The sequence below is a fragment of the Berghia stephanieae genome, chromosome 14, assembly GCF_034508935.2.
Source record: "Berghia stephanieae isolate SIO BIC M18660-M18661 chromosome 14, UCSD_Bste_1.3, whole genome shotgun sequence".
Lineage (NCBI taxonomy): Eukaryota > Metazoa > Mollusca > Gastropoda > Nudibranchia > Aeolidiidae > Berghia > Berghia stephanieae.
The window spans coordinates 32860043-32885639 of record NC_088373.1 but is presented as its reverse complement, the minus strand read 5'-3'; the positions used below and the strand labels follow the sequence as shown (position 1 = coordinate 32885639).

At 36.6% G+C, this 25597-nt stretch overlaps 1 protein-coding gene across 1 annotated transcript in view; it reads right to left on the bottom strand.

Annotated features, from left to right (window-relative positions):
- Nucleotides 1–19506: 19506 nt before the first annotated feature.
- The window catches only part of LOC144960097 (transmembrane protein 145-like), a 62146-nt gene continuing 56055 nt past the window's right edge, over nucleotides 19507–25597 (bottom strand). Inside the window, exon 14 of the mRNA XM_078893049.1 lies at nucleotides 19507–20187. Within this exon, the coding sequence (XP_078749175.1) occupies nucleotides 19888–20187 (300 nt within the window). The 3' untranslated portion in view covers nucleotides 19507–19887. The remainder of the gene's footprint in view (nucleotides 20188–25597) is intronic.

Sequence of the window (25597 nt, the reverse complement as noted above, 5' to 3'; positions counted from 1 at the left end):
CATTTTAAACATCATAAGCTTGTTTTTTTTAAAATTTCTCTTCTTTTTTATTATTATTATTATTATTATTATTATTATTATTATTATTATTATTATTATTATTATTATTATTATTATTATTATTATTGTTATCGTTATTATTATTATTATTATTATTATTATTATTATTATTATTATTATTATTATTATTATTATATATTATTATTATTTATTATTATTATTGTTATCGTTATTATCATCATTATTATCATTATTATTATTATCATCATTATTATTATTATTATTATTATTATTATTATTATTATTGTTATCGTTATTATCATCATTATTATTATTATTATTATTATTATTATTATTATTATTATCATGATCTATTATTAAGTTCCAGGGAAAATAATATGTGAATAAATTGAATGATTTTTATATATATAATCTTTGGTTTATATAAGAATATATAAATAAATAATTGTATAATTTGCAATTCTGTCTCTCTAAGATCTTGTTTGATCTCCAACCAGCATTTGGTCTCAATCTGTAATGTTAGGGTTAGGAGAGGTATGCTATGGCGTTTTGGTCTCTCGTGTTTTATTTTACAGTTCATCATTGTCTCTCTCTGACCTCTGTCTCGTTAATCTCGTTTATCCTGTACAAGCTGAAATTCGTTTTACATTAACCCCTCCACCCTCCTCCCACCAACTCAACATCATTAGCAGTTTAGTAAGTATGTAGTTTTAAAAAAATAGAGATGCGACCCGGGGCTCATTGAAACCCAGGGTTGTTCAGATCTGTAAAAAATATCCGACAATTGTCGGATTTCCGACAATATTATTGCCACCATTTTTTTAAAAACTCTTTTCATCATCACTGTGCACTTTGTATACGTATAAGCATATATTATTATTATTGACTTAAAACAAAGAGGCGATGTACGTTATGTACCGCCATTTTATGTTTATTCTTTTCTTTTTTTCATTTTCATTTTGCACTTTATATCTCACTCAATCCTTGGGATTTTTGCTACTTTTCAAAATTGGAAATTATTTAAAATCTAAGCGTGTCGTCTTAGCTTTCCTGGCTCTTCAATGGCCCATGTCACGTGGTGTGGCATGTGTGATTAAACCTGAAAAAAATAAAAACAACCCCCCTCCCCCCCCCCCCCCCCCCCCCCCCCCCCCCCCAAATACAAACAAACGAAAACAAACAAAAATGTTCTGACGGTTTTATCGGTTGCCACTTACAGATCTGTTGTTTTTTTTTTTGTTTTTTTGTTGTTGTTTTTTTTATTTTTTATCATACTCTCTTGAAAAAACAACATAATTTGTAAATGTCCTTGGGGGAGGGAGGGGGTGGGGGGCTGGTGAACCATGGCCCAGGGACTATTGTTGTTACCGATGGATGCGTCCGAGTTCAATTTTGGTTGAATACGATTGTAAATAAATATTACATTGTGATAGATTATGATTTGATTCGATTATGATAATATGATTATCGATTATATGACTATCGATTATGATATGATTATCCGTACGTTGTGTGGTGACGTACGATACGATATTGTTGTTGTTGTAGTTGTTGATTTTGCTGTTGTTGTTTTTTGATATAATTTGTTTTGTTTTCAGAGATCCCTGACATTTGTTTTATCTTTTTTATATTAAAATATTAATCGATATTATAATCACACACAAAAAAAAAATGACATGATTTATTTTGATGACTCAATCGGTACGTAATCTCTCTCTCTCTCTTCTTTCCTTATGTGCATTTGGTTTTCCAGTATCCTTGGTGCTTTTTACACCCCCCCCCCCTTTCTATCTCTCTCTCACTCTTTCTCTTTATATTAAGTCATATCCTTTAACTTCAAAGTTAAGCATTTGAGTGCATTCCTCTTTGTTGGATTTTGTGCTTGTATCCAGATGAGACTTATAGGTGATCTCAAACTAAGTACATTGATGGTTTGCTCTTGGAATCTACATCTGATCCCTATTTGTTCCCAGTTCCCCTTTGTCTTACCTTTTTCTTGGGTGCTTTAATTGTAATTCTATAACTTTTTACTGTCCCATTTTCTTTTTTTACTGGCGCTGATATGACCTTCATGTGTTGCAAGTGCCGTAAAACCCTTAAAAACAAAGTTACCCCAGTTGATGATAATGATGATAATAATAGTAAAAAAAAGAATGAAGCTTTAAAAAGAAACAAAAAAAAACTTCGTTTATTCATCAGCGTTGGAAGAAACTCAATTTCACTAGCAGCGGAGATAACTCTAAATATGTTTTTCAAATTCCAATGGTATCGTGATAATTATCGCCCCTTATTAAAGTAACGTTAGTTTTATTTAGTTTCCCATCCCATCCCTGAGTAGCAAAGTGGTGGAAATAGATTTTTATTCTCATTGGCCCGAATGGTCGGCGTCAGATTACTTGAAAGCTTTTCTCTCTTTCTTTCTTTCTTTCTTTCTTTCTTCTCATTCTCCTTCCTTTCGAATTTGATTTCTGTTGTTAATGGTTCAGTTCCATTCCTGCTCCACAAATGCGGCTACTTAAACGGCTTAATGACCAGAGTATCGGGAGAAAAGGACGTAGATTTAATTCCTATTAACGTCGCTGGAAATAATTTCGTTTCGTTTCCGCCGGGTTTTATTGGTTTCTAGTTTTTGCACATAATTTGTACGTATTATAGGAACTCTTTTACCTATGAAGAGAAGATTTTAAAGTTTGTTTACGTCATAGAGTCACCTTCACGGCAGATCTGCCTCGTACTACCAAACATTTGTAGAATTATGAATTTTTTTTGTCTCCGGATGCAGAGCTTCAAACGTGTCTTTGACTCAATAAATCTGATTGAAAAGGAAAGCGTCATTTCAGAGATCCCATATTCAGGACTTTGAAGCATTTTTTGATCATGTTGAGGGCAAGTTATAGGGAATGAGATTAGCGGAAGAGTAGCCTCCCTTGATTGGACGTCACCTTACAGAGAGAACGTTAATTTGGTTTTGCGCGTGCGTCTCTCTCGTCCTCGCGTTCGGTGAAGTGTCTCAAGCCGCCTTCACCGGAAGCGAAGACGAGAAACGCATGCGCACAACCAGCATGGTGTTCTCTCTCTAATAACTTTTCCGCCGTTGACGTCATGGTGACTTCCAATCAAGGGACGCTACTCTTCCGCTAATCTCATTCCCTATAATAATGTGTTCACTATTTCTTTGGTGCCGTTTCTGTGTTCCCTGTGTAATGTAAATGTTGCTGCTCGAAGCTCGAAGAAATAAATAATAATGTGAAATTGAATGTAAGCTTCAATTTAATTACAACACCCCCCCAGATTAAATGAACGTTTCGGGTTTCCCCTTTATCAACAAAACAGGATGAATGAAACACTATAAGATGAGTGAGACAATAAACAACGCCACTATCACATTATCTCATTCATCTGTGGTGTTTCATTCATCCTGTTTTGTTGATAAAGGGGAAACCCGAAACGTTCATTTGATCAGTTTTAGTAATTAAATTGAAGCTTACAATCAATTTCACATTATTATTTATTATGTGTTCCCTTGGAAATGACGAATTTCTGAAATATCAAGTTGGCAGCGCTTACCCCTGTTTTACGCACGTATGTCATAGGATACATGTCTTCTAAACAGTACCGTGTATTCTAGGGGGGGGGGGGGGGGGGGGGCAGAAAACTCGCTTTCAAATATCGATCGATTAAAACGACTCCCCGGTCTTCTTAGTCTTATCTTGGCAAAAATTCTCAACTCTGGAGGGATAGGGTTTCTTTGAAGGATCTCACTCCAGGAAATCCCAGGTTCGAAATTTTATTATGATAAGATGAGGGTCATTTTAATTGATGGTTCAATCATTTTTGAAGGACGGTTTTCTGGCCAAAATAAAAACTTAAAAAAACATGGCTGTTTTTATGTTGGGTTTTTTTCTTTTCCAAGTACGGCAGTATTTTATATCCCTGCTTTCGCTTTGATCATTATTCACGCCAATTATATAATGGAACTTTTATCATATATATTAATATATTATTATCATATAATGCATCAGTTGTTATTTTAATCTTCTTATATTAGTGTAACGTTCATTTATTATTATTATTATTATTGTTATTATTATTATTGTTATTAATATTATTATTGTTATTATTATTGTTATTATTATTGTTATTATTATTGTTATTATTACTATTATTACTATTACTATTATTATTATTACTATTATTATTATTACTATTACTATTATTATTATTATTATTACTATTACTATTATTATTATTACTATTACTATTATTACTATTATTACTATTACTATTATTATTATTATTATTGTTGTTATTGTTGTTGTTTCAGATGAAAAAATATAAAATAAGATAAGCTCCAAAATATAATGGGATGTTGTATATCCACATAGAGTCAAACATACGAATGTTTATCGTTACTCCTGTTACGTTCTTGTATTTCGTGACCAAAAAAAAAAAAAAAGAAAAAAAGTATTAATTATTTTTTTTTAAAGTATATATTTTTTAAAATATGAATACGCTTTATTTCTTCTTCTTCTTTCCTTTTCTATTTTTGTTACGTTTTGCTTTTCACTATTTTTTTTTTTTCAAGTTGTTGATTTTCCTTGCTATATAAAATGATTGTGATGAAATTTGGATACGTTGATGATGTCATGTCAAATGGTGCCTTCATTGCTGATGATTCTTACAACTCAAATAAAACAGTATGATTGTGGACAGCAATGACAAAAATGGTTGTGTGGTTTGTATGTCGATGGATGGTCGGGGGATCAAACCTCGGAAGTCTGGCTGGGGTTCCTGACCTCCCATAGTGGGCAGGGGGGTACATACTGTGTCTTCTATCCCCTTATATCTGGGCGGGGTTCCTGACCTCCCATAGTGGGCAGGGGGGTACATACTGTGTCTTCTATCCCCTTATATCTGGGCGGGGTTCCTGACCTCCCATAGTGGGCAGGGGGGTACATACTGTGTCTTCTATCCCCTTATATCTGGGCGGGGTTCCTGACCTCCCAGAGTGGGCAGGGGGTACATACTGTGTCTTCTATCCCCTTATATCTGGGCGGGGTTCCTGACCTCCCATAGTGGGCAGGGGGGTACATACTGTGTCTTCTATCCCCTTATATCTGGGCGGGGTTCCTGACCTCCCAGAGTGGGCAGGGAGGTACATACTGTGTCTTCTATCCCCTTATATCTGTTTTCCAACATGCTTTCTGTCTTTGTCTTGGAATGAGGTTATTTGGTTTTGTCCTGGTCCTGGTTGGAGTCTTGGCTGGGAGGGAAACAGTCAAATGCATAGTTATTGTTTTGGGAGATGATATTTTTTGTCTTGTAAATCATCTCTCTGTTTTGCATTGTAGTGTTTTGTTTACATATTATATAAAATTTGTAAACATTTGAGTGTATTCCTCTTAGTGGGGACCTGTGCTTGTGTCTGGATGAGACAATCAATTACAGGTGATCTCAAACTTCGATGGTATGTTCTTGGAATCTACATCTGTTTCCTATTTGAACCAATTCCCCTTTGTCTTACCTTTTCTACCATTTTCTTCCTCTTTACTGGCGTTGATATGACCTTAATATGTTGCAAGCGCCGTAAAACCCTTAAAAACAAACAAACAAAACAATGTTCTAGACCAAGGGTCTCCTCCAGATGATGTTGACGGTTTTACGGCATCTGCGACACATTTATTGTCATTAAAAAGGAAGAAAATTGGATAGTAAAAACATTCTAGATTTACAATCAAAAGGACATATTGAAAAAGTAAGACAAAGGGGAATTGGTTCAAATAAGAAACAGATGTAGGTTCAAAGAGTACACTATCAATGTACTTAGTTTGAGATCACCTAAAAGTCTCATCCAGACACCAGCACAAGATTCCACAAAGAGGAACACACTCAAATGTTTACATTATACATTCAAAATAACAAATTTAACAGCAACTAACAGATAGATGATTTACAACGAAAGAAATATCATCTCCCAAAACTTCAAGTATACATTTGACTGTTTCCCTCGCAGCCAAGAACTCCAGCAAGGGCTAGGACAAAACGAAGTAATCCCATTCCAAGATAAAGACGGAGAGTAACTCAGAAAACAGATAATAAAAGGGGATAGAAGAAACAACAATTGACCTCCTGCCAAATATGGGCGGTGTAAAACCCGCCTAGAAACACTATTGGGGGGCCTAACAGTCGACTTGTACAATATGAAATGAAATCGGATTTGCCAAAGTCTGATTGGGGGGGGGGGGGGATTAATGAAGGATTTTAAAGCTAATTAGACACAGTAAATCCACATAAAAGCCTTATTGAGGGAATGCATTATCAAGCAATTGCCTCCCTTGATTGGTGAACAAAGAATCGTTAACCCTCTCCTTACCAACTATAGGAAAATCGTCACATTCGTTACGATACAACCAAAACTTTTTTTTATTCAAATTTCTCTTGTACATCATAAAAATTTAAGAAAATGAACAGTGTGTTGTAGAGCATGTTTTGCTAAGCAAATTATGTATTGCAAGAACTTACTGCTGTTGTGTTTGAGTGATAAAAAAATCTATTTTTGTGTTAGTTTGATGTGAAGTTTTGGGGAAAATCCTGAAAATGGCTGGTAAGGAGAGGGTTAAACTAATGACTAGAGGTGACTATGAGTCAATAAAATGGAGATAAAGATAAAGGGAGTAAATCTGACTCATGAAAGAACGACAGAAAAACAAACAAAAGAATATTCTGTGTTTACCTGATAAAGGCCAAGGGCCGAAACGTCGTTTGTTTTGTGTGTTATTCATTCATGAGTCCGATTTACTCCCTTTATCTTTATCTCAAAGGAATCGTTACAAAGACATTTCCATGCGTGATTTGTGGATCAGTGGGTTTGTTTGTTTGTTTGTTTGTTTGTTTGTGTGTTTGTTTGGGTTCTTTTTTGTTTGTTTTTGTTTGTGTTTTTTTGCTTGTTTTTAAGAATTATATAATTTTGTGAGTTTTTGGTCACTGTAGAAACCATCCACCCCCTCCAAACGTTTATGTGAATGTGTGTGCTATTTCTATCTTCCTAATACCCTTCCCTGTGTTGGACACAATAACAAAGGGACCAAATCTGTGATAAAATACATTCATCTAATACTAATATAAAGGTTTTTAGTATTTGAAAAAAATACCCACAAAATCTAGCTACATCATGACTTTAAAATTCAAACTAAATCTAATATAATTTTGGTTAGAATAAAAATTTAAAAAATACTAGAAAAATGATTGTCTTTTCATCATCAGTCGAAAGCTTCTGGGATAAAATGAATGTTAAAACACACATCAAAACCTCGAAGGCTTTCAGACACGTCAATTCATTGTCGATAATATTATTGTTATTGTCGTCGTTTTCAAGGGAGATAAACGGTGACTTGAACTCGGAATGGATGGCGTTTTACTGTTGTCTGTGATGGCTGGTGATGCTAATGGTAAGGACTAATGGAGATTCTCTCTCTCTCTCTCTCTAATGGTAAGGACTAATGGAGATTCTCTCTCTCTCTCTCTCTCTCTCTCTCTCTCTCTCTCTCTATATATATATATATATATATATATATATATATATATATATATATATATATATATATATGTGTGTGTGTGTGTGTGTGTGTGTGTGTGTGTGTGTGTGTGTGTGTCTCCTCTTCTCTTCACTCACTCCCTCTTTATTGTTTGTTTGTTTTTAAGGGTTTTACGGCGCTTGCAACACATTTAGGTCATATCAGCGCCAGTAAAAAGGAAGACAATGGGATAGTAGAAAGTTCTAGAATTACAATTAAGCACACAAGAGAAAGTAAGACAAAGGAGAACTGGGAACAAATAGGGATCAGATGTAGATTCCAAGAGAATACCGTCAATGTACTTAGTTTGAGATCACCTATAAGTCCCATCCGGACATAAGCACAAAATCCAACAAAGAGGAATACACTCAAATGCTTACATTATACATTAAAAATAAAAATAACAATATATAACAGAGAGATGATTTACAAGGAAAAAAATATCATCTCCCAAAACAATAACTATGCACTTGACTGTTTCCCTCCCAGCCAAGGACTCCGGCCAGGGTCGGGACAAAACCGAACAATCTCACACCAAGACAAAGTCAGAAAGCAAGTTGGAAAACAGATATAAGGGGATAGAACACACGGTAAGTACCTCCCTGCCCACTGTGGAGGTAGGGAACCCCACCCAGAAATGTTTTCAAATCATATCCAATATGTAAACAAATCATAAAACAGTGCATAACAAAGAGATGAAATATCAGCGCCAGTAAAAAGGAAGGCAATGGGAAAGTAAAAAGTTCTAGAATTACAATTAAAGCAACCAAGAAAAGATAAGACAAAGGGGAACTGGTTCAAATAGAAAACATGGAGATTCCATCATATAATATAATATGTAAACTAAACATAATACATGCATAACAGAGAGATGATTTACAAGGAAAAAAATATCATCTCCCAAAACTATAACTATACATTCAACTGTTTCCCTCCCAGCCAAGGAACGCCGGCAAGGGTCAGGACAAAAATTACTCATTCCAAGACAATGACAAGAAACAATTGGAAAACGGGTATGGGGGGATAGAAGACACAGCATGTACCTCCCTGCCCGCTATGGGAGGTCAGGATCCCCACCCAGATATCAATTGATAGAAAACACAACAAGTGACCTCCTGACCACAATGGGAGGTCAAAGAATCATGTAAAAACACCAAAGCATGCAAAATATATTTATTCAAATTCAAAATGTTATAATTTAACAGTCTCGAATCAAACATACAATATAATTAAATTGATGGAGATTGTAAATAATAATATATGACGTGAAATATCGGTATAGACACCGTGATTACACAGTGTGTAAAAAAAAAAAAAGAAACCCACTGAAACTATACAGTGTGTCAAAACCTGATATAACACCGTGCATTCTCTATGCTATTGCCGTGCAGATACTAGGATTATGTAGTGACGTATTCGAGTTATTGCTTGGTTTTTAAAGAAAAAAATACTCGGCTATAAAATGTAGAAGTCAAAAATGACAAAATATTGCAATTTTGTTGTTGTTTTTAAGGGTTTTAGGGCGCTTGTAACACATTTAGGTCATATCAGCGCCAGTAAAAAGGATGAAAATGGGATAGTAAAAAGTTCTAGAATTACAATTAAAGCACACAAGAATAAGGCAGACAACGGGGAATTGGTTCAAATAGGGAAGAGATGTAGCTTCCAAGAGCACACTATCAGTGTACTTAGTTTGAGATCATCTAAAAGTCTCATCCAGACAGGAGCACAGGTCCCTAATAAGAGGAATACACTCAAATGTTTACAAATCGTATATATTTAATACAAAAAATAATACAGTGCACAACAGAGAGATGATTTACAAGACAAAAAATTATCATCTCCCAAAACCGTAACTGTACATTTGACTGTTTCCCTCCCAGCTAAGCCAGGGACAAAACAAAGAAATCTCATTCCAAGATAAAGGCAGAAATCAAGTTATGAAAACAGATTTAGGGGCACAGAAGACACAGTAAGTGACCTCCCAGCCCACTATAGGAGGTCAGGAATCCCAAAAGGAAATCAAGTTTGAAAACAGATATAGGGGTATAGAAGACACAGTAAGTGACCTCCCAGCCCACTGTGGGAGGTCAGGAATCCCCCTCCCCAGCTAACCGAAAGAACACGAGTCAATATCCATTCAAATTCACACGAATTAATCTTGGAAGGAAATCATATTTGTGGTTGTCGAATCATTGAAAGAGTTTATAAATGTCACATCTAAGCTAAAAATAAAGTCAGAAACTTCATTATTTAAAAAAATTAAATTTAAAACAAACCAATAGAGATTCAATATCGGACAGAAATAACGATAAATAATATACAAAATAACCTTTGAATGTTTGTTGATTATCAATTGATTGCTCTGCTTCTCATAGAGAAAATGTTTGTTGTTTTTAAGGGTTTTACGGCGTTTACAACACATTAAGGTCATATCAGCGCCAGCAAAAAGGAAGAAAATGGGATAGTAAAAAGTTCTAGAATTACAATTAAAGCACACAAGAAAGAGTAAGACAAAGGGGAACTAGGAACAAATAGGGATCAGATGTAGATTCCAAGAGCATACCACCAATGTACTTAGTTTGAGATCACCTAAAAGTCCCATCCGGACACAAGCACAAAATCCAACAAAGAGGAATACACTTAAATGCTTACATTATACATTCAAAATAAATATAATAATACATAACAGAGAGATGATTTACAAGGAAAAAAAAATCATCTCCCAAAACAATAACTATGCATTTCACTGTTTCCCTCCCAGCTACGACTCCGGCCAGGGCCAGGACAAAACCAAGTAATCACATTCCAAGACAAAGACAGAGAGCATGTTGGAAAACAGATAGAAGGGGATAGAAGACACAGTATGGACCCCCCTGCCCACTATGGGAGGTCAGGATCCCCACCCAGACCTATGTCTCATTCGGACACAAGCACAAGATCCAACAAAGAGGAATACACTCAAATGCTTACATTTCATTATACATTAAAAATAATCAACATACTAATAAATAACCGAGAGATGATTTACAAGGAAAAAAATATCTTCCAAAACAATAACTATGCATCTGACTGTTTCCCTCCCAGCCAAGGACTCCGGCCAGGGCCAAGACAAAACCAAGTAATCTCATACCAAGACAAACACAGAAAGATAGTAGAAGACAGTATGTACCTCCCTGCCCATTATGGGAGGTCAGGAACCCCACCCAGCTCATAGATAAAAGACTATGTGAATTACACAATATACGTATACATTTGTAGTTTCATTTCAAATATAAAAATATAATTATATTTTATAAGATAGCAATAGCAATATACGTCAGGCATGAAAATGTATCGGAGACTAATCGAAACACATTCTAAAAAAAAAAAAAAAAAAAAAAATCCCTTTATTCATCCCATAGGGGACATTTGTCTCTAGGGTATATTCCAAGGGAAGACTGGAATAACCCAGGCTTCTGGTGCAGTGCAGCTTGGGTGAGGTGACTTATTCAAGGCCACACAGCGCAGCGGTGGGTGATCGAACTCGGTACCTTCCGGGTACGAAGCAAAGACCGTACTGCTGAGCCACACTGCCCCTATGTAGGTATGCATTTCTTTCTTTCTTTTTTTTTTTTTTACTTTGATAAATCAATTTTTAAAAGGAGGTAAAATTCAAAACAATTCAATACTAGCTTTCTGATGGGTTACACGAAAACGAAAGTAGGATACAGGCTTGCCATCAACAAATTCCGCTACAACTTTTGAGATTAGAGACATTCCCCTACATTCTGCCGCCTGCACGTATAAAACCTGTCCCCATTATGGAAAGTGTCCACCTTATGGAAAGTGTCCACCTTATGGAATGTGTCCACCTTATGGAATGTGTCCACCTTATGGAATGTGTCCACCTTATGGAATGTGTCCACCTTATGGAATGAGTCCACCTTATGGAATGTGTCCACCTTATGGAATGTGTCCCCATTATGGAATGTGTCCCCATTATGGAATGAGTCCACCTTATGGAATGTGTCCACCTTATGGAATGTGTCCACCTTATGGAATGAGTCCCCATTATGGAATGTGTCCCCATTATGGAATGTGTCCCCATTATGGAATGAGTCCACCTTATGGAATGTGTCCACCTTATGGAAAGTGTCCACCTTATGGAATGTGTCCACCTTATGGAATGTGTCCACCTTATGGAATGAGTCCCCATTATGGAATGAGTCCCCATTATGGAATGTGTCCACCTTATGGAATGTGTCCACCTTATGGAATGTGTCCACCTTATGGAATGTGTCCACCTTATGGAATGAGTCCACCTTATGGAATGAGTCCACCTTATGGAATGAGTCCACCTTATGGAATGAGTCCCCGTTATGGAATGAGTCCACCTTATGGAATGTGTCCACCTTATGGAATGTGTCCACCTTATGGAATGTGTCCACCTTATGGAATGTGTCCACCTTATGGAATGTGTCCCCGTTATGGAATGTGTCCACCTTATGGAATGTGTCCCCGTTATGGAATGTGTCCACCTTATGGAATGTGTCCACCTTATGGAATGTGTCCACCTTATGGAATGTGTCCCCGTTATGGAATGTGTCCACCTATAAATGATGAGGGTGAGGAGGTATGGAATCCTCACACAGACAGAAAAAAGACTTACAGCCACGACGACATTCGATTGTTTTAGCAATGAATAGAGATGAAGACGGACGCGTTCTATTGGAAATGTAACTTAACATTCAACAAATGGGGGATTCGTTCTCATTAAGAAAAAAAAAAAAAAAAAAAAAAACCCAGACAAAAACATAAAATAAAAAAATTACGTCTGTGAAATGTCCTTAATAGATTGATCGAAATATGGTTTATGTGAATTTGACGATTAGTTGAGTTTTTAAAAACCAAAAAAGAAAAAAAAAAACCCTTAACAACAAAATAAAACCCCAAACAAACTACATCTCAGTTCTAAAATAAAAATTACATATAAAGGTGAAAATGTTCTCAGATTTGACAACCGCCCAAAGGGGGAAAAAACATCAAATTTTATTTGTTGAAAACAATAAGATTAAGAGAACATCTATAACTATAATCAAATTGTTTGTTTGTTTTTTTCAATCACATTATCATTGTGTATTCTGAGACCTGTTGAAACCAAAATCCCCCGATACAAGAATAAAATCCTATAAGACTTTACAATAATATTTGGTTTGGCAATGAATGATGTGTAACTTTAACGTACAGATTGTATTATTCAGATTGCACGCGCGTTAGTGGAGTTTTTTTAAATCATCTAGATAACTAAAGTATAGACAAGTAATAAACAAACAAATATAAAATCGATCAAAATCATTGTAAGCAACAAAAATATCAATAAAAATATGCAGATCAACATATATATATATATATATATATATATATATATATATATATATATATATATATATATATATATATATATATATATATATATATATATATTTATGAGTATTGGTGGGTACTTGTAGGTACGAGGGTGCTCGATAATGTCGGTTAGAGAATATTCTTCTTCTTCAAGTACCAAGTCTGGGCCAGATAACCTCAGAAAACTAATATTACTCTTCTCTTTCTTTGTCACCCAGCTGTTCAAACTATTCAAATATGTTTTTCTTGGTCTACCTTTACTATTTTTACCTTCTATCTTTCCTGTGAGAGCAAGATGTTCAATACATTTATGTCGATTTAGGCGCCCTAAAAATTGCATTTATCTTTTTATTATTGTACGAATTAATAACCTTTTAGTTTCAGCTTGCTCTAATACTTTTTCATTAGTTTTCTTCTCTGTCCATGAGATTCTAACATCCTTCTAAGAAACCACATTTCTGCTGCCTACAGTTTCATGGTGGCCACAAAATAATCATTAGAGAATATTAAAACAATAAAAAAATTCAACGATCGCTTCTATGTCCTCCATTTCATCAGTCGGTAATTTTTGGGCAAAAAATATGTGAGTTAATTTTTTTATTTATATATATATATATATATAATAAGGACACTCACATTTTATTTCGTCAAGACAATCGTTTCGTGCTGATTGCACGATCATTACCGAAATGATCGTCTTGATAATTCAATTTATCGAGCACTCTAGTATCTGCATGTACCCATCAACACTCTCTCTCTATATATAAAATAATTCAATGGTTTCCTTTACCAGAAACACATAAAGAACAACAACTAATTAGCCAGTTAACGGCCGTTCTCTAGAAAATATTGTACTCAAAGATATGGCCAGAAAACTTGTCATTCGAATATCAACACATTTAAATGAGCCTCAAGCTCATATTGGCAAAAAATATCAAACCTGGGACGTCGCAAAGTCTTTAATAAAGTCCCAGGTTTGAAATCTGTTTTGCCAAGATGAGGGTCATCATTTGAATCGATCGACGATTCAATCACGAGTTTTCTGGCCAAAATTTTCAAATACACGAGTTTTATCTGACAAACCCCAGCAGGTATCTGGTTAGAATAAGCATAGAAAATATAAGAATAATCATCACGAGATTCCTATGTAAAATTGTTGTATGTAAAATATCAAAGATATAAAATAACTATGTTGAAGTTTTGTTTGTTTTGTTTTTAAGGGTTTTACGGCGCTTGCAACACATTAAGCTCATATCAACGCCAGTAAAAAGGAAGAAAATTGGATAGTAAAAACATTCTAGATTTACAATTAAAGGAACTTGAGGAAAAAGTAAGACAAGGGGAAATGGTTAAAATAGGGAACAGATGTAGATTCCAAGAGCACACTATAAATGTACTTAGTTTGAGATCACCTAAAAGTTTCATCCAGATACAAGCACAGGTCCCAACTAAGAGGAATACACTCAAATGTTTACCAATCATATAATATAATATGTAAACTAAACATAATACAATGCATAACAGAGAGATGATTTACAAGGAAAAGAAATATCTCCCAAAAAACAATAACTATACATTCAACTGTTTCCCTCCCAGCCAAGGAACTCCGGCCAGGGTCAGGACAAAACCAAGTCATCTTTTTGTTTGTTTGTTTGTTGCTTTAGGTCTCTTCCAACACAATTGAGGTTATATGAGAGACCGCTGAAACAAAAAAACAAGCAATCTAACAAAAATAGTACAAATGTAAATCAAAATCATAACCTAAAGATATCATAAGCTAAATTATAAATAACCAAGAAAAAAACAGGCAGAAGATTTACAGAAAAAAAAATATCCCCTGTCAAAAATACAATCACAAACCAAAGAAGCAGGATAGGCTAGTAAAGAGAAGAAGAAACGACATCACTATTGGATCGTACACCCATGCGAACATCATAGGTATATGATTCAAGGGTGATGCTCCCATCCAACCACCCGCACCAAGTCATCTCATTCCATGACAATGACCGGGAACAATTGGAAAATGGGTATCGGGAGATAGAAGACACAGCATGTACCTCCCTGCCCACTATGGTAGGTCAGGATGACTGGTTAAAATAAACTTGGAAAATATAACAGCAATCATCACGAGATTCCTATGTAAAAGTGTTGTACGTAAAATATCAAAGATATAAAATAACTATGTTGAAGTTTGAGATAACAGTTTATAATGCTTTGTCGTAACAACTCACTGATGAAGAAATATATGAGGACAAATTTCCAACCTTTCCTTTTTTATCTTCCATGATCTTTTTTTTTCACGTACAAAAAAGTACCACCTCTATATTTCATTTTTATTTTATTTTATTTGAATTAGCTTAACCAATTTTCAACAAGCTCGTTCTTTACAATAAAATCTGAGACTGGAAGGCCAGAAGTCAATGACAATTAGAAAGAATAAATAATAATAATAATAATAATAATAATAATAATAATAATAATAATAATAATAATAATAATAATAATAATAATAATAATAATAATAATAATAATAATAATAATAATAATAATAATAATTAATATAATAATAATATAATAATAAATAATAATAATAATAATAATAATAATAATAATAATAATAATAATAATAATAATAATAATAATAATAATATAATAATAATAAATAATAATAATAATAATAATAATAATAATAATAATAATAATAATAATAATAATAATAATAATAATAATAATAATAATAATAATAATAATAAACAGAGGAATTTTTGACAAAGAAGAGATTTAAAAAAAAACATCTTTCAAATTTACAATACGGATAAAATATTGGATACAATGGGATTTTTAAAAAAACGTTGAAGGCACCACGAAACAAACAACGCACAACGTTCACGTCGTCAGCAGTAATTGGTTCTAAAACTGGTTTGACAACAATGGGGAAACAAGGTACAATTTAAATCAAAGAATCAAAAGCTTGAAACATTTTAAATTTAGTAAGAATTTTTTTCCAGATTGTTCCTTGCTTCAGGTATGTACAAGATTGATTTGTTTTGTTTTGTTTTCAATAGTTTTACAGCGCTTGCAACACATTTAGGTCACATCAGCGCCAGTAAAAAGGAAGAAAAATGGATAGTTTAGACATGATGGATTTACAATTAAAAGGACTTGAGGAAAAAGTAAGATACAGGGGAATGGTTCAAATAGGGAACAGATGTAGATTCCAAGAGCACATAATTAGTGTACTTAGTTTGAAATCACCTAAAAGTCTCATCCAGACACCAGCACAAGATCCCACTAAGAGGAACACACTCAAATGTTTACAAATCAAACGAATGAATCAGCCACTTACACAGATCACTACCACAAATTCAATCAATATTTAAATATACATTTCATAACAACGTTAACGTTTCAAAACCACAAATACAAATATTGTACCGTTATAATTATTTTATATAGCAAATATGGCAGGGTGCAAATATGTCGATACATTGAGAATAACCGTCGGATCCAATCCAGGGTATATTTATCTATATATACATAATTATGTACACATCTCATTTACTGACCTGGAATATACATGTTGAAATGTGACACAACACTTGAGCACGGTATTATGTTTGGGTCAGACGGATGGAAACAACAACAAAAAAAAGACCAATGAGGTAGTCTGGAATATTCTCAACCTGCAGCCGGAGTTTTAATGAAAACAAAGAAGACCTGGAAACGGAGATCCAATTTCAAATTAGTTTCCTTTATTTTCGACAACTTTTTACAACTGTCCTGTGCAGTTCGATGAAAACGTTGAAAACAACTGTTTATATTGCATTTTGGACAACTATTCAATTTCCTTAGTAAGACAAAGATCTGACACCGACAAACCAAAGAGAAAAGTACAAGAAAACAAAAACATCCCAAAATATCAAACAACCTCAACTAGGGAACGAACCTCAGACCTCCTCATTACTGGTCAGACATGCTTCCATTACATCATAAAGGTTACTGGCTGGTTAGGACAATTTTAATCTTCATTTTCTACACAAGGGTGTGCATTATGCATTTCCGATGTGAACTCTCGCCAACTGCACCACGAATCACAAACTTTGAACACGAGAGGACGAGGAATTACTTTGATATTTTTCCATTTTTAAAGGAAGGAGCAAAACCTAAATTTCACATATTTTCATCCATATATTAAATTTTCAACATCCACGATGTTGTCAATGAAAGTTTTATATTTGAGTATCGTATCTTGTATCGTCGTCGTTCACAACTAGCATCTGTTCTAGTGACTACACTGTTGGGAGTCATTCTGTATCCAACTGTCATCCTATACACATGTATCTTATGTAAATGTTGTTAAATATACAGTCAAAATTTGGTTTGTTCATTCTTGGAATAATACATCGAATCAATTAATAATCTAAGAACACAAAATCCAAACCATCCCCAAATATAATACCGTCTCCAAGTCTTCAGTCACATCGACACCATAGGGAAAACATGGAATGAGTAACAATTTTATATTCATCAAAGACATAATAACAAAATGATGAAAATTGACGGAATAAAAAACAAAACAAAACAAATAAAAAGGCGATAATAATGCGATAGTGGCGTTGTGTTAACGCATTACCTCTACAGTTTTGTTGATATTTTTGCTGTTGTTGTTATCAAATAAGTCTGCTCATTGTAAAAGTTGATGACTAAAAATCTGATTGTATTCATACACTAAGGCAAAGGGTGGTGTAAGCCCCAACTGGAGCTGATGTCAGGCTCCATAAGGCATATCAAGACATAATATATAATAATAATATGTGATCACAACCTCATTGAAATATTACGTGAAAATACTCATCGTTTGTGTATTTCAGATTTTATTTTTGCTTCTGATTTTTGCTTCTTATGTTATTCCCTCTACTTCTGACCCATTTCCAGGATGATTATCTAAAAAATTCCAAAGAGCACATTAACCCTTTAGAGTTTAAAAACTTTCAAATAGCACATTAACCCTTTAGAGTTTAAAAACTTTCAAAGAGCATATTAACCCTTTAGAGTTTAAAAAATTCCAAATAGCACATTAACCCTTTAGAGTTTAACTCCAAAAATAACCAAGACAATCCAAACATTTCCCACATTCAAACGCTTCATAATGAGCAACAAGGGTTGAATTTCTTGCTTAAGGAAAAAAAACCCAACAATTTTACAGCTCTTGTTTCATGACACACCAACTTTGTTTGTTTGTTTTTAAGGGTTTTACGGCGCTTGCAACACATTACACACTAACTTTTAATACATTTCATAAACCAGAAAAGGAAGATGACGCGATCGTGAAAAGGTCCAAAAATTTTCCCTGTGCTAAAAATCTCTCCGTTAAATCCGAAAATTAAAAAAAAATTAAATTAAAAGAAAGACGAATGAGACTAGGTTAATCGGATAACAGAAGATTATGTACATTTTTTAAATTTCTTTGGATTTGCATCTCGACAATAAGTAATGGTAATTACCAATTAGTAATGGTAATTATCATGGTAATTACCCAATCTGACCAAGTCGATCGGCGTATTTGAAGAAAAAGAAAAAGAACAACCTGTGAATGTTTTTCAAATCAAAATGTTCAACACAGTCACAGTCATAGTAAAATGGTCCCTGACAAAAAGCGATTTCATTCAAATACACAGAGAGATGATAGGTGACCTGACATGTCTATCTGGTAATACCACGGGGTGAACGAGACAAAGTCAAGGAGAGAATTGGAAGCTTCAATTTATTAAACAAAGACAGATAATGTGGACGTTTCGGGTTTCCCCTTCATCAACAAAACACGACGAATGAAACTTTAAAGACGCATGACAGATATGAGAATGGCGTTGTACAATGTGCGTTTTGAATTTTTGTAATTTTGTTTTGTTCGTTTCATTTTTTTTTCTTTTTCTTTTTTTTTTTTTTTATGAAACAAAAAGATTCAATTTACCGCATCCAGTTCACCCCGATATGTTACCAGATTGTAACGGCAAGTCATCCTTGCATGAATAAAATGACTGAAACATCTGAAAATTATGTTTAAATAATAATAAAATGAAATTAAGAAGAAAAACCCCCAAAGGTTGACATGAAATAAAACAACAGGACATCTGACTGTCAACGCATCTCACATCAACTGGCCTCAGATGAAAAACCTCCCTAGTCTGGTTGGTCATCAACCGTCATATGTCATGTGACCCATTGCTTCAAACCAGTATTATGTTGAGATGAACCGGATGTCAATGAAATGAAAATTTTAAAAAAGCCATAACCAGAAATTGTCATCGCGTTCACGCACCGTCGTAAGTAAGTCACATTTCGTGATTTTAAAGATTTATAATAAGAGATATAAGTCATATTATATATTGTTATGTATTATGTATTTAATAAAACAACTAGAAAAAACTATGTGGTGGTTTTGGGAAAAAATCATAACTTTAGTACATGCGAAGGTAAGCAAAAACCTTTTATTACTTTGCACTGAGTCGCTACTTTATATTAATTTATTTTTTTTTCTGATATGATAGGATGTGCAAAGTTTGATGATAGGATGTGCAAAGTTTGATGATAGGATGTGCAAAGTTTGATGATAGGATGTGCAAAGTTTGTCGCTTACGATAGAAGACCATGAAATTGACGACAAAATTATAGTATTTGTCACTTTCATAAACTATGTCTTTGTTGATTTTAATAAAATTAAATATCATAAATGAAAACCAATTTACGAATTTTAAGCTATAAATAAATTAGATTTTCAACATTGGGGTCAACCCAACATAATACTGATTAGAGGTGGTGGGTAACATAATATGTATATTATCTATAATCATTGTGTAGTTTGGTATAAGGCAGGGGGGACTTGGTATTTATACAGTATACGTGTCTATTTGGCTTGGAACAGATTAGCGTAGTCTGGAGGCCTATCAACCATATCTTCACCAGAGTCCGATGAGGCAATCGGAGGTTGTGGTGCCGATGGCGCCAATGGCTCTAAGGAAGGTAACCCTGATCCTCGAATGGGAGGAAGCGTAGTTGTTGCTCTGGAATTGGAATAATCTCCCCCGATGGGTGGAAGTTGGTTGTGTCTGGCGATTGGTGGAAGACGACTGGAGTCCTGATTAGTTCTGGCTGAGAGGGAAGCTGGTGACGGGTCATGGCTGAAAGTACCGTTGGATTCCACGGCCTGTGTGGGTGGGGTAAAGGGTAAAGGTGATGATGATATGGGTGGTAGTGGTGATGGTGATATGGGTGGTAGTGGTGATGGTGATATGGGTGGTAGTGGTGATGGTGATATGGGTGGTAGTGGTGATGGTGATATGGGTGGTAGTGGTGATGGTGATATGGGTGGTAGTGGTGATGGTGATATGGGTGGTAGTGGTGATGGTGATATGGGTGGTAGTGGTGATGGTGGTGATGGTGATATGGGTGGTAGTGGTGATGGTGATATGGGTGGTAGTGGTGATGGTGATATGGGTGGTAGTGGTGATGGTGATATGGGTGGTAGTGGTGATGATGATATGGGTGGTAGTGGTGATGGTGATATGGGTGGTAGTGGTGATGGTGATATGGGTGGTAGTGGTGATGGTGATATGGGTGGTAGTGGTGATGGTGATATGGGTGGTAGTGGTGATGGTGATATGGGTGGTAGTGGTGATGGTGATATGGGTGGTAGTGGTGATGGTGATATGGGTGGTAGTGGTGATGGTGATAATGATGATGTTGATGGAGATGATGATATGGGTGGTAGTGGTGATGGTGATAACGATGATGTTGATGGAGATGATGATATGGGTAGTAGTGGTGATTGTGATATGGGTGGTAGTGGTGATGGTGATATGGGTGGTAGTGGTGATGGTGATATGGGTGGTAGTGGTGATGGTGATATGGGTGGTAGTGGTGATGGTGATATGGGTGGTAGTGGTGATGGTGATATGGGTGGTAGTGGTGATGGTGATATGGGTGGTAGTGGTGATGGTGATATGGGTGGTAGTGGTGATGGTGATAATGATGATGTTGATGGAGATGATGATATGGGTAGTAGTGGTGATTGTGATGATAATGATGATGTTGGTGGTGATGATGATGGTGGTGATGATGTTGGTGGTGATGATGATGGTGGTGATGATGATGTTGGTGGTGATGATGATGGTGGTGATGATGTTGGTGGTGGTGATGATGATGGTGGTGATGATCATGATGGTGGTGATGATGATGGTGGTGATGATCATGATGGTGGTGATGATGATGGTGGTGATGATCATGATGGTGGTGATGATGATGGTGGTGATGATGGTATGGATAGTAGTGGTGATTGCAATGATTGACTTTTACTTATAATCTATAGAATTATTGTTTGAATATTCAAAGAAAGATAATCAGATCATATTTTCATTGAGTTTGCTATGAATTATGTCCCCTTATAAGACCCTATTCTTTTTTACGTTCATTATACTCGACACCTTTATTGTGAGTGCATTGCCCTTGTCATTTGTAGTTGTCTCCCCTTTTGGTTTATATAATAAAGAAATACTTTCAAAATAGAGTCCTCTAAATGAGCTTACTAACCTCCAGTGAGACTTCGTTGTCATTTTATGTCAAGAACCACCCGGCTATTCATGCAGCACAAATGGCAACGATTGAGCTTTTTTTGTTTTTTTTTTTATTAAAAAAAATTTATATATAGCGCAATATCCACTAAACGTGCTCAAATCGCTTTACAAGGGTTCACTGGCTAACGACAACATTCAACATTTATGGGCGATATTATAATTTTTTTTCAGACAGAGACAACGCTGTTAACAACCATTACTCCTTTTACACCCGAGTAAGGTGAGAGAATGTGAGTAAAGAGCCTTTTCAAAGACTCAATAACTATGCGCCGAGTGAGGCTCGTACCCAGAACCTTCCGATCCGAAAGCAAGCGTCATACCACAAGACCACATAGCCACGTGGTGATGATGACGATGATGACGATGATGATGATGATGATGACGATGATGATGATGATGATGATGATGATGATGATGATGATGATGATGATGATGATGATGATGATGACGATGATGATGACACAATAAATCTGGAGGTTTCAACAGAAAATTTTACAAAAGAACATTAACAATTATCTAATTTAAAGACACAATTGCAGACAAGTTCAAAGTGAACCATTTAAGTTAAGTTTAGTGGATATTGTGCTACACAAAAGCTCAATTATTTTTTTTACTCGTTTGGTTCCTAAATCCTTGGAAGTGTGTATGTAGGTAACCAGTGCTTCGGAGTACTAATAATGAATAGGTTACATAAAAAAGGTGTGACATAACTATTTCAGTAGCAGGATGGATAGGTAGAATGAAGTTGATGTCACTCCGGCCTTTGTTATTGCTTTTTGCCATCCGCATTTATGAGTAGTTCTCACTAAACTGTATTATCCAGACTATAAACGTTCATGGTTACACACAGTTTTGTGTGTTGGTCCGTTATACTTCTGGATGGCAATGTTGTGAGCTTCTTAGTCAAGTGCTTACTATCTACGTGAGGATGGTTGGTTTTTACTGACGACCAGCATGATATATTTAGACTAGAAAACAAGACGCCATCACTCTACACCAGAAGATGAATTACACAAGAAATTTATCCAGTCCTCAGCAAGAGTAATTTTGCTTTTACACTTCCAATGAAATAGGAACCAGTTTTATTTGACACCACACTTTTCTTCTCTATTAGTTCCAATGTAGCAATCTCTTGGAGAAGGACAACAACAATAGAGAGAATGCAGAAAGTGTGAGAGCTGCATCCCATGTATCACCCTGTCGATCATCATCAGTCATGTCATGGATGAATGAATGAATGAATGAATGAATGAATAAATGAATAAATGAATAAATGAATGGGTGGTAGTGGTGTGGTGATATGGGTGTATGGTGATGTGATAGGTGGTGGTGGATAGGTGGTGGATGGTGATATGGTGGTAGTGGTGAGGTGATATGGGTGGTAGTGGTGGTGATTGGTGGTAGTGGTGATGTGAATGGTGGTATGGTGATGGTGAATGGTGTAGTGGTATGTGGTTATGGTGATATGGGTGGTAGTGGTGATGGTGTATGGGTGGTATGGTGATGTATAGGGTGTAGTGTAATGGTGATATGGTGTAGTGTGATGGGATATGGGTGGTAGTGGTGATGGTGATATGGGTGGTAGTGGATGATGGTGATATGGGTGGTATTGTGTTGGGAAGGTGGAGGGTGATGGGATGGGGTATGGTGATGGGTGGTAGGGGGTAGTGGTATGTAGGTATGTATGGTGTAGGTGGATGGTGAATGGGATGGTGTGGTGTATGGTGTATGTGGTGGTGTATGGTTAGGTGTATGGTGATGGGTGGGTGAGTGAGTGATGGTGATATGGGTGGTATGGTGAGGTGATATGGGTGGTAGTGGTGATGGTGATATGGGTGGTAGTGGTGATGTGATATGGTGGTAGTGGTGATGGTGATATGGGTGGTAGGTGATGGTGATATGGGTGTGGTTGGTGAGGGGTGGGATGTGATATGGGTGGTAGTGGTGATGGTGTATGGTGATGGTGATATGGTGGTAGGTGATGGGAATGGGTGGAGTGGTGAGGGTGTAGGGGTAGTGGTGATGGTGATTATGGGTGGTAGTGGTGATGGTGATGATGGGTAGGTAGTGGTGATGGTGGTAGGTGGTGGATGGGTGGTTGATTGGTGATATGGGTGGTAGTGGTGATGGTGATATGGGTGGTAGTGGTGATGGTGATATGGTGGTAGTGGTGATGGTGATAGGAGTGGTATGGGTGGTATATGGGTGTAGTGGTGATGGTGATATGGGTGGAAGGTGAGGGTTTGGTATATGGGTGGTAGTGGGATGGTGATATGGGTGGTAGTGGTGATGTGATATGGGTGGTAGTGGTGATGGTGATATGGGTGTAGTGGTGATGTGATGTATGGGTGTAGTGGTGATGTGATAGGTGGTGGGTGTGATGGTGATATGGTGTGTGGTGATGGTGATATGGGTGTGTGGATGGTGATATGGTGGTATGGTTGTGTATGGTGTGGGATGGTGATAGGGTGGTAGTGGTGATGGGATATGGGTGGTATGGTGGATAGGTGTATGGGTGTGGTGATGTGTGGTGATGGTAGATGGTGAGGGTGATGGTATGGGTGGAGTGGTGATGGTGATATGGTGGTGTGGTGTGGTGAATGGGTGGTGAGGTGAATGGTGTAGGTGAGGTGATGTGTAGTGTGATGGTGATATGGTGTAGTGTGTGATGGTGTATGGATGTTATGGGTGGTAGGGGTGATGGAATGGTTGTGATGGTGAGGTGGTAGTGGGAGGATAGGGTGGAGTGTGTGGTGATATGTGAGTGGTAGGTGATGGATGATTGGTGGTATGGTGATGGATAGGTGTGGTGATGTTTGGGTGGTAGTGTGATGTGAATGGTGGTATGGTGATGGTGTATGGTGGTAGTGGTGATGGTGATATGGGTGGTATGGTGATGGTGATATGGGTGGTAGGTAGGGTGTGTGTGATGGTGATATGGGTGTAGTGGTGATGGTGATATGGGTGGTATGGTGATGGTGATTGGTGGAGTGGTGATGATGGTGTAGGTGATGGTGATATGGTGGTAGTGGTGATGGTGATATGGGGGAGTGGTGATTGGATGTGGGTAGGGTGATGGGGGAATGGGTGGTATGGTGATGGTGATATGGGGTGGTGTGTGAAGGTGATATGGTGGTAGTGGTGATGGTGGGTGGTGATGGTGATGGTGATAGGGTGTAGTATGTGATATGGTGGTATGGTGATGGTGATATGGTGGTAGGGATGGTGATGGTAGTATGGGAGGTAGGGTTGTGATGGATGGGATATGGGTGGTAGTGGTGATGGTGATATGGGTGGTAGTGGTGATGGTGATATGGGTGGTAGTGTGATGGTGATATGGGTGGTAGTGGTGATGGTGATATGGGTGGTAGTGGTGATGGTGATATGGTGGTAGTGGTGATGGTGATATGGTGGTATGGATGTGATATGGTGTAGTGTGATGGTGATATGGGTGGTAGTGGTGATGGTGATATGGGTGGTAGTGGTGATGGTGATATGGGTGGTAGTGGTGATGGTGATATGGTGTAGTGGTGATGGTGATATGGGTGGTAGTGGGATGGTGATATGGGTGGTAGTGGTGATGGTGATATGGGTGGTAGTGGTGATGGTGATATGGGTGGTAGTGGTGATGGTGATATGGGTGGTAGTGGTGATGGTGATATGGTGTAGTGGTGATGGTGATATGGGTGGTATGTGGTGTATGGGTGTATGGTGATGTATATGTGGTAGTGGTTGGATGTGTATGTGGTGAGGTGTAGTGGTGATGGTGATATGGGTGGTAGTGGTGGTGATATGGTGTAGTGGTGATGATATGGGTGAGGTGAGGTGATGGGTGATGATATGGTGGTTAGTGGTGATGGTGATATGGGTGGGTGTAGGTAGGTGTATGGTGAGTGATATGGGTGGTAGTGGTGATGGTGATATGGGTGGTAGTGGTGATGGTGATAGGGTGATGGTGATGGTGATATGGGGTGGGTGATGGGG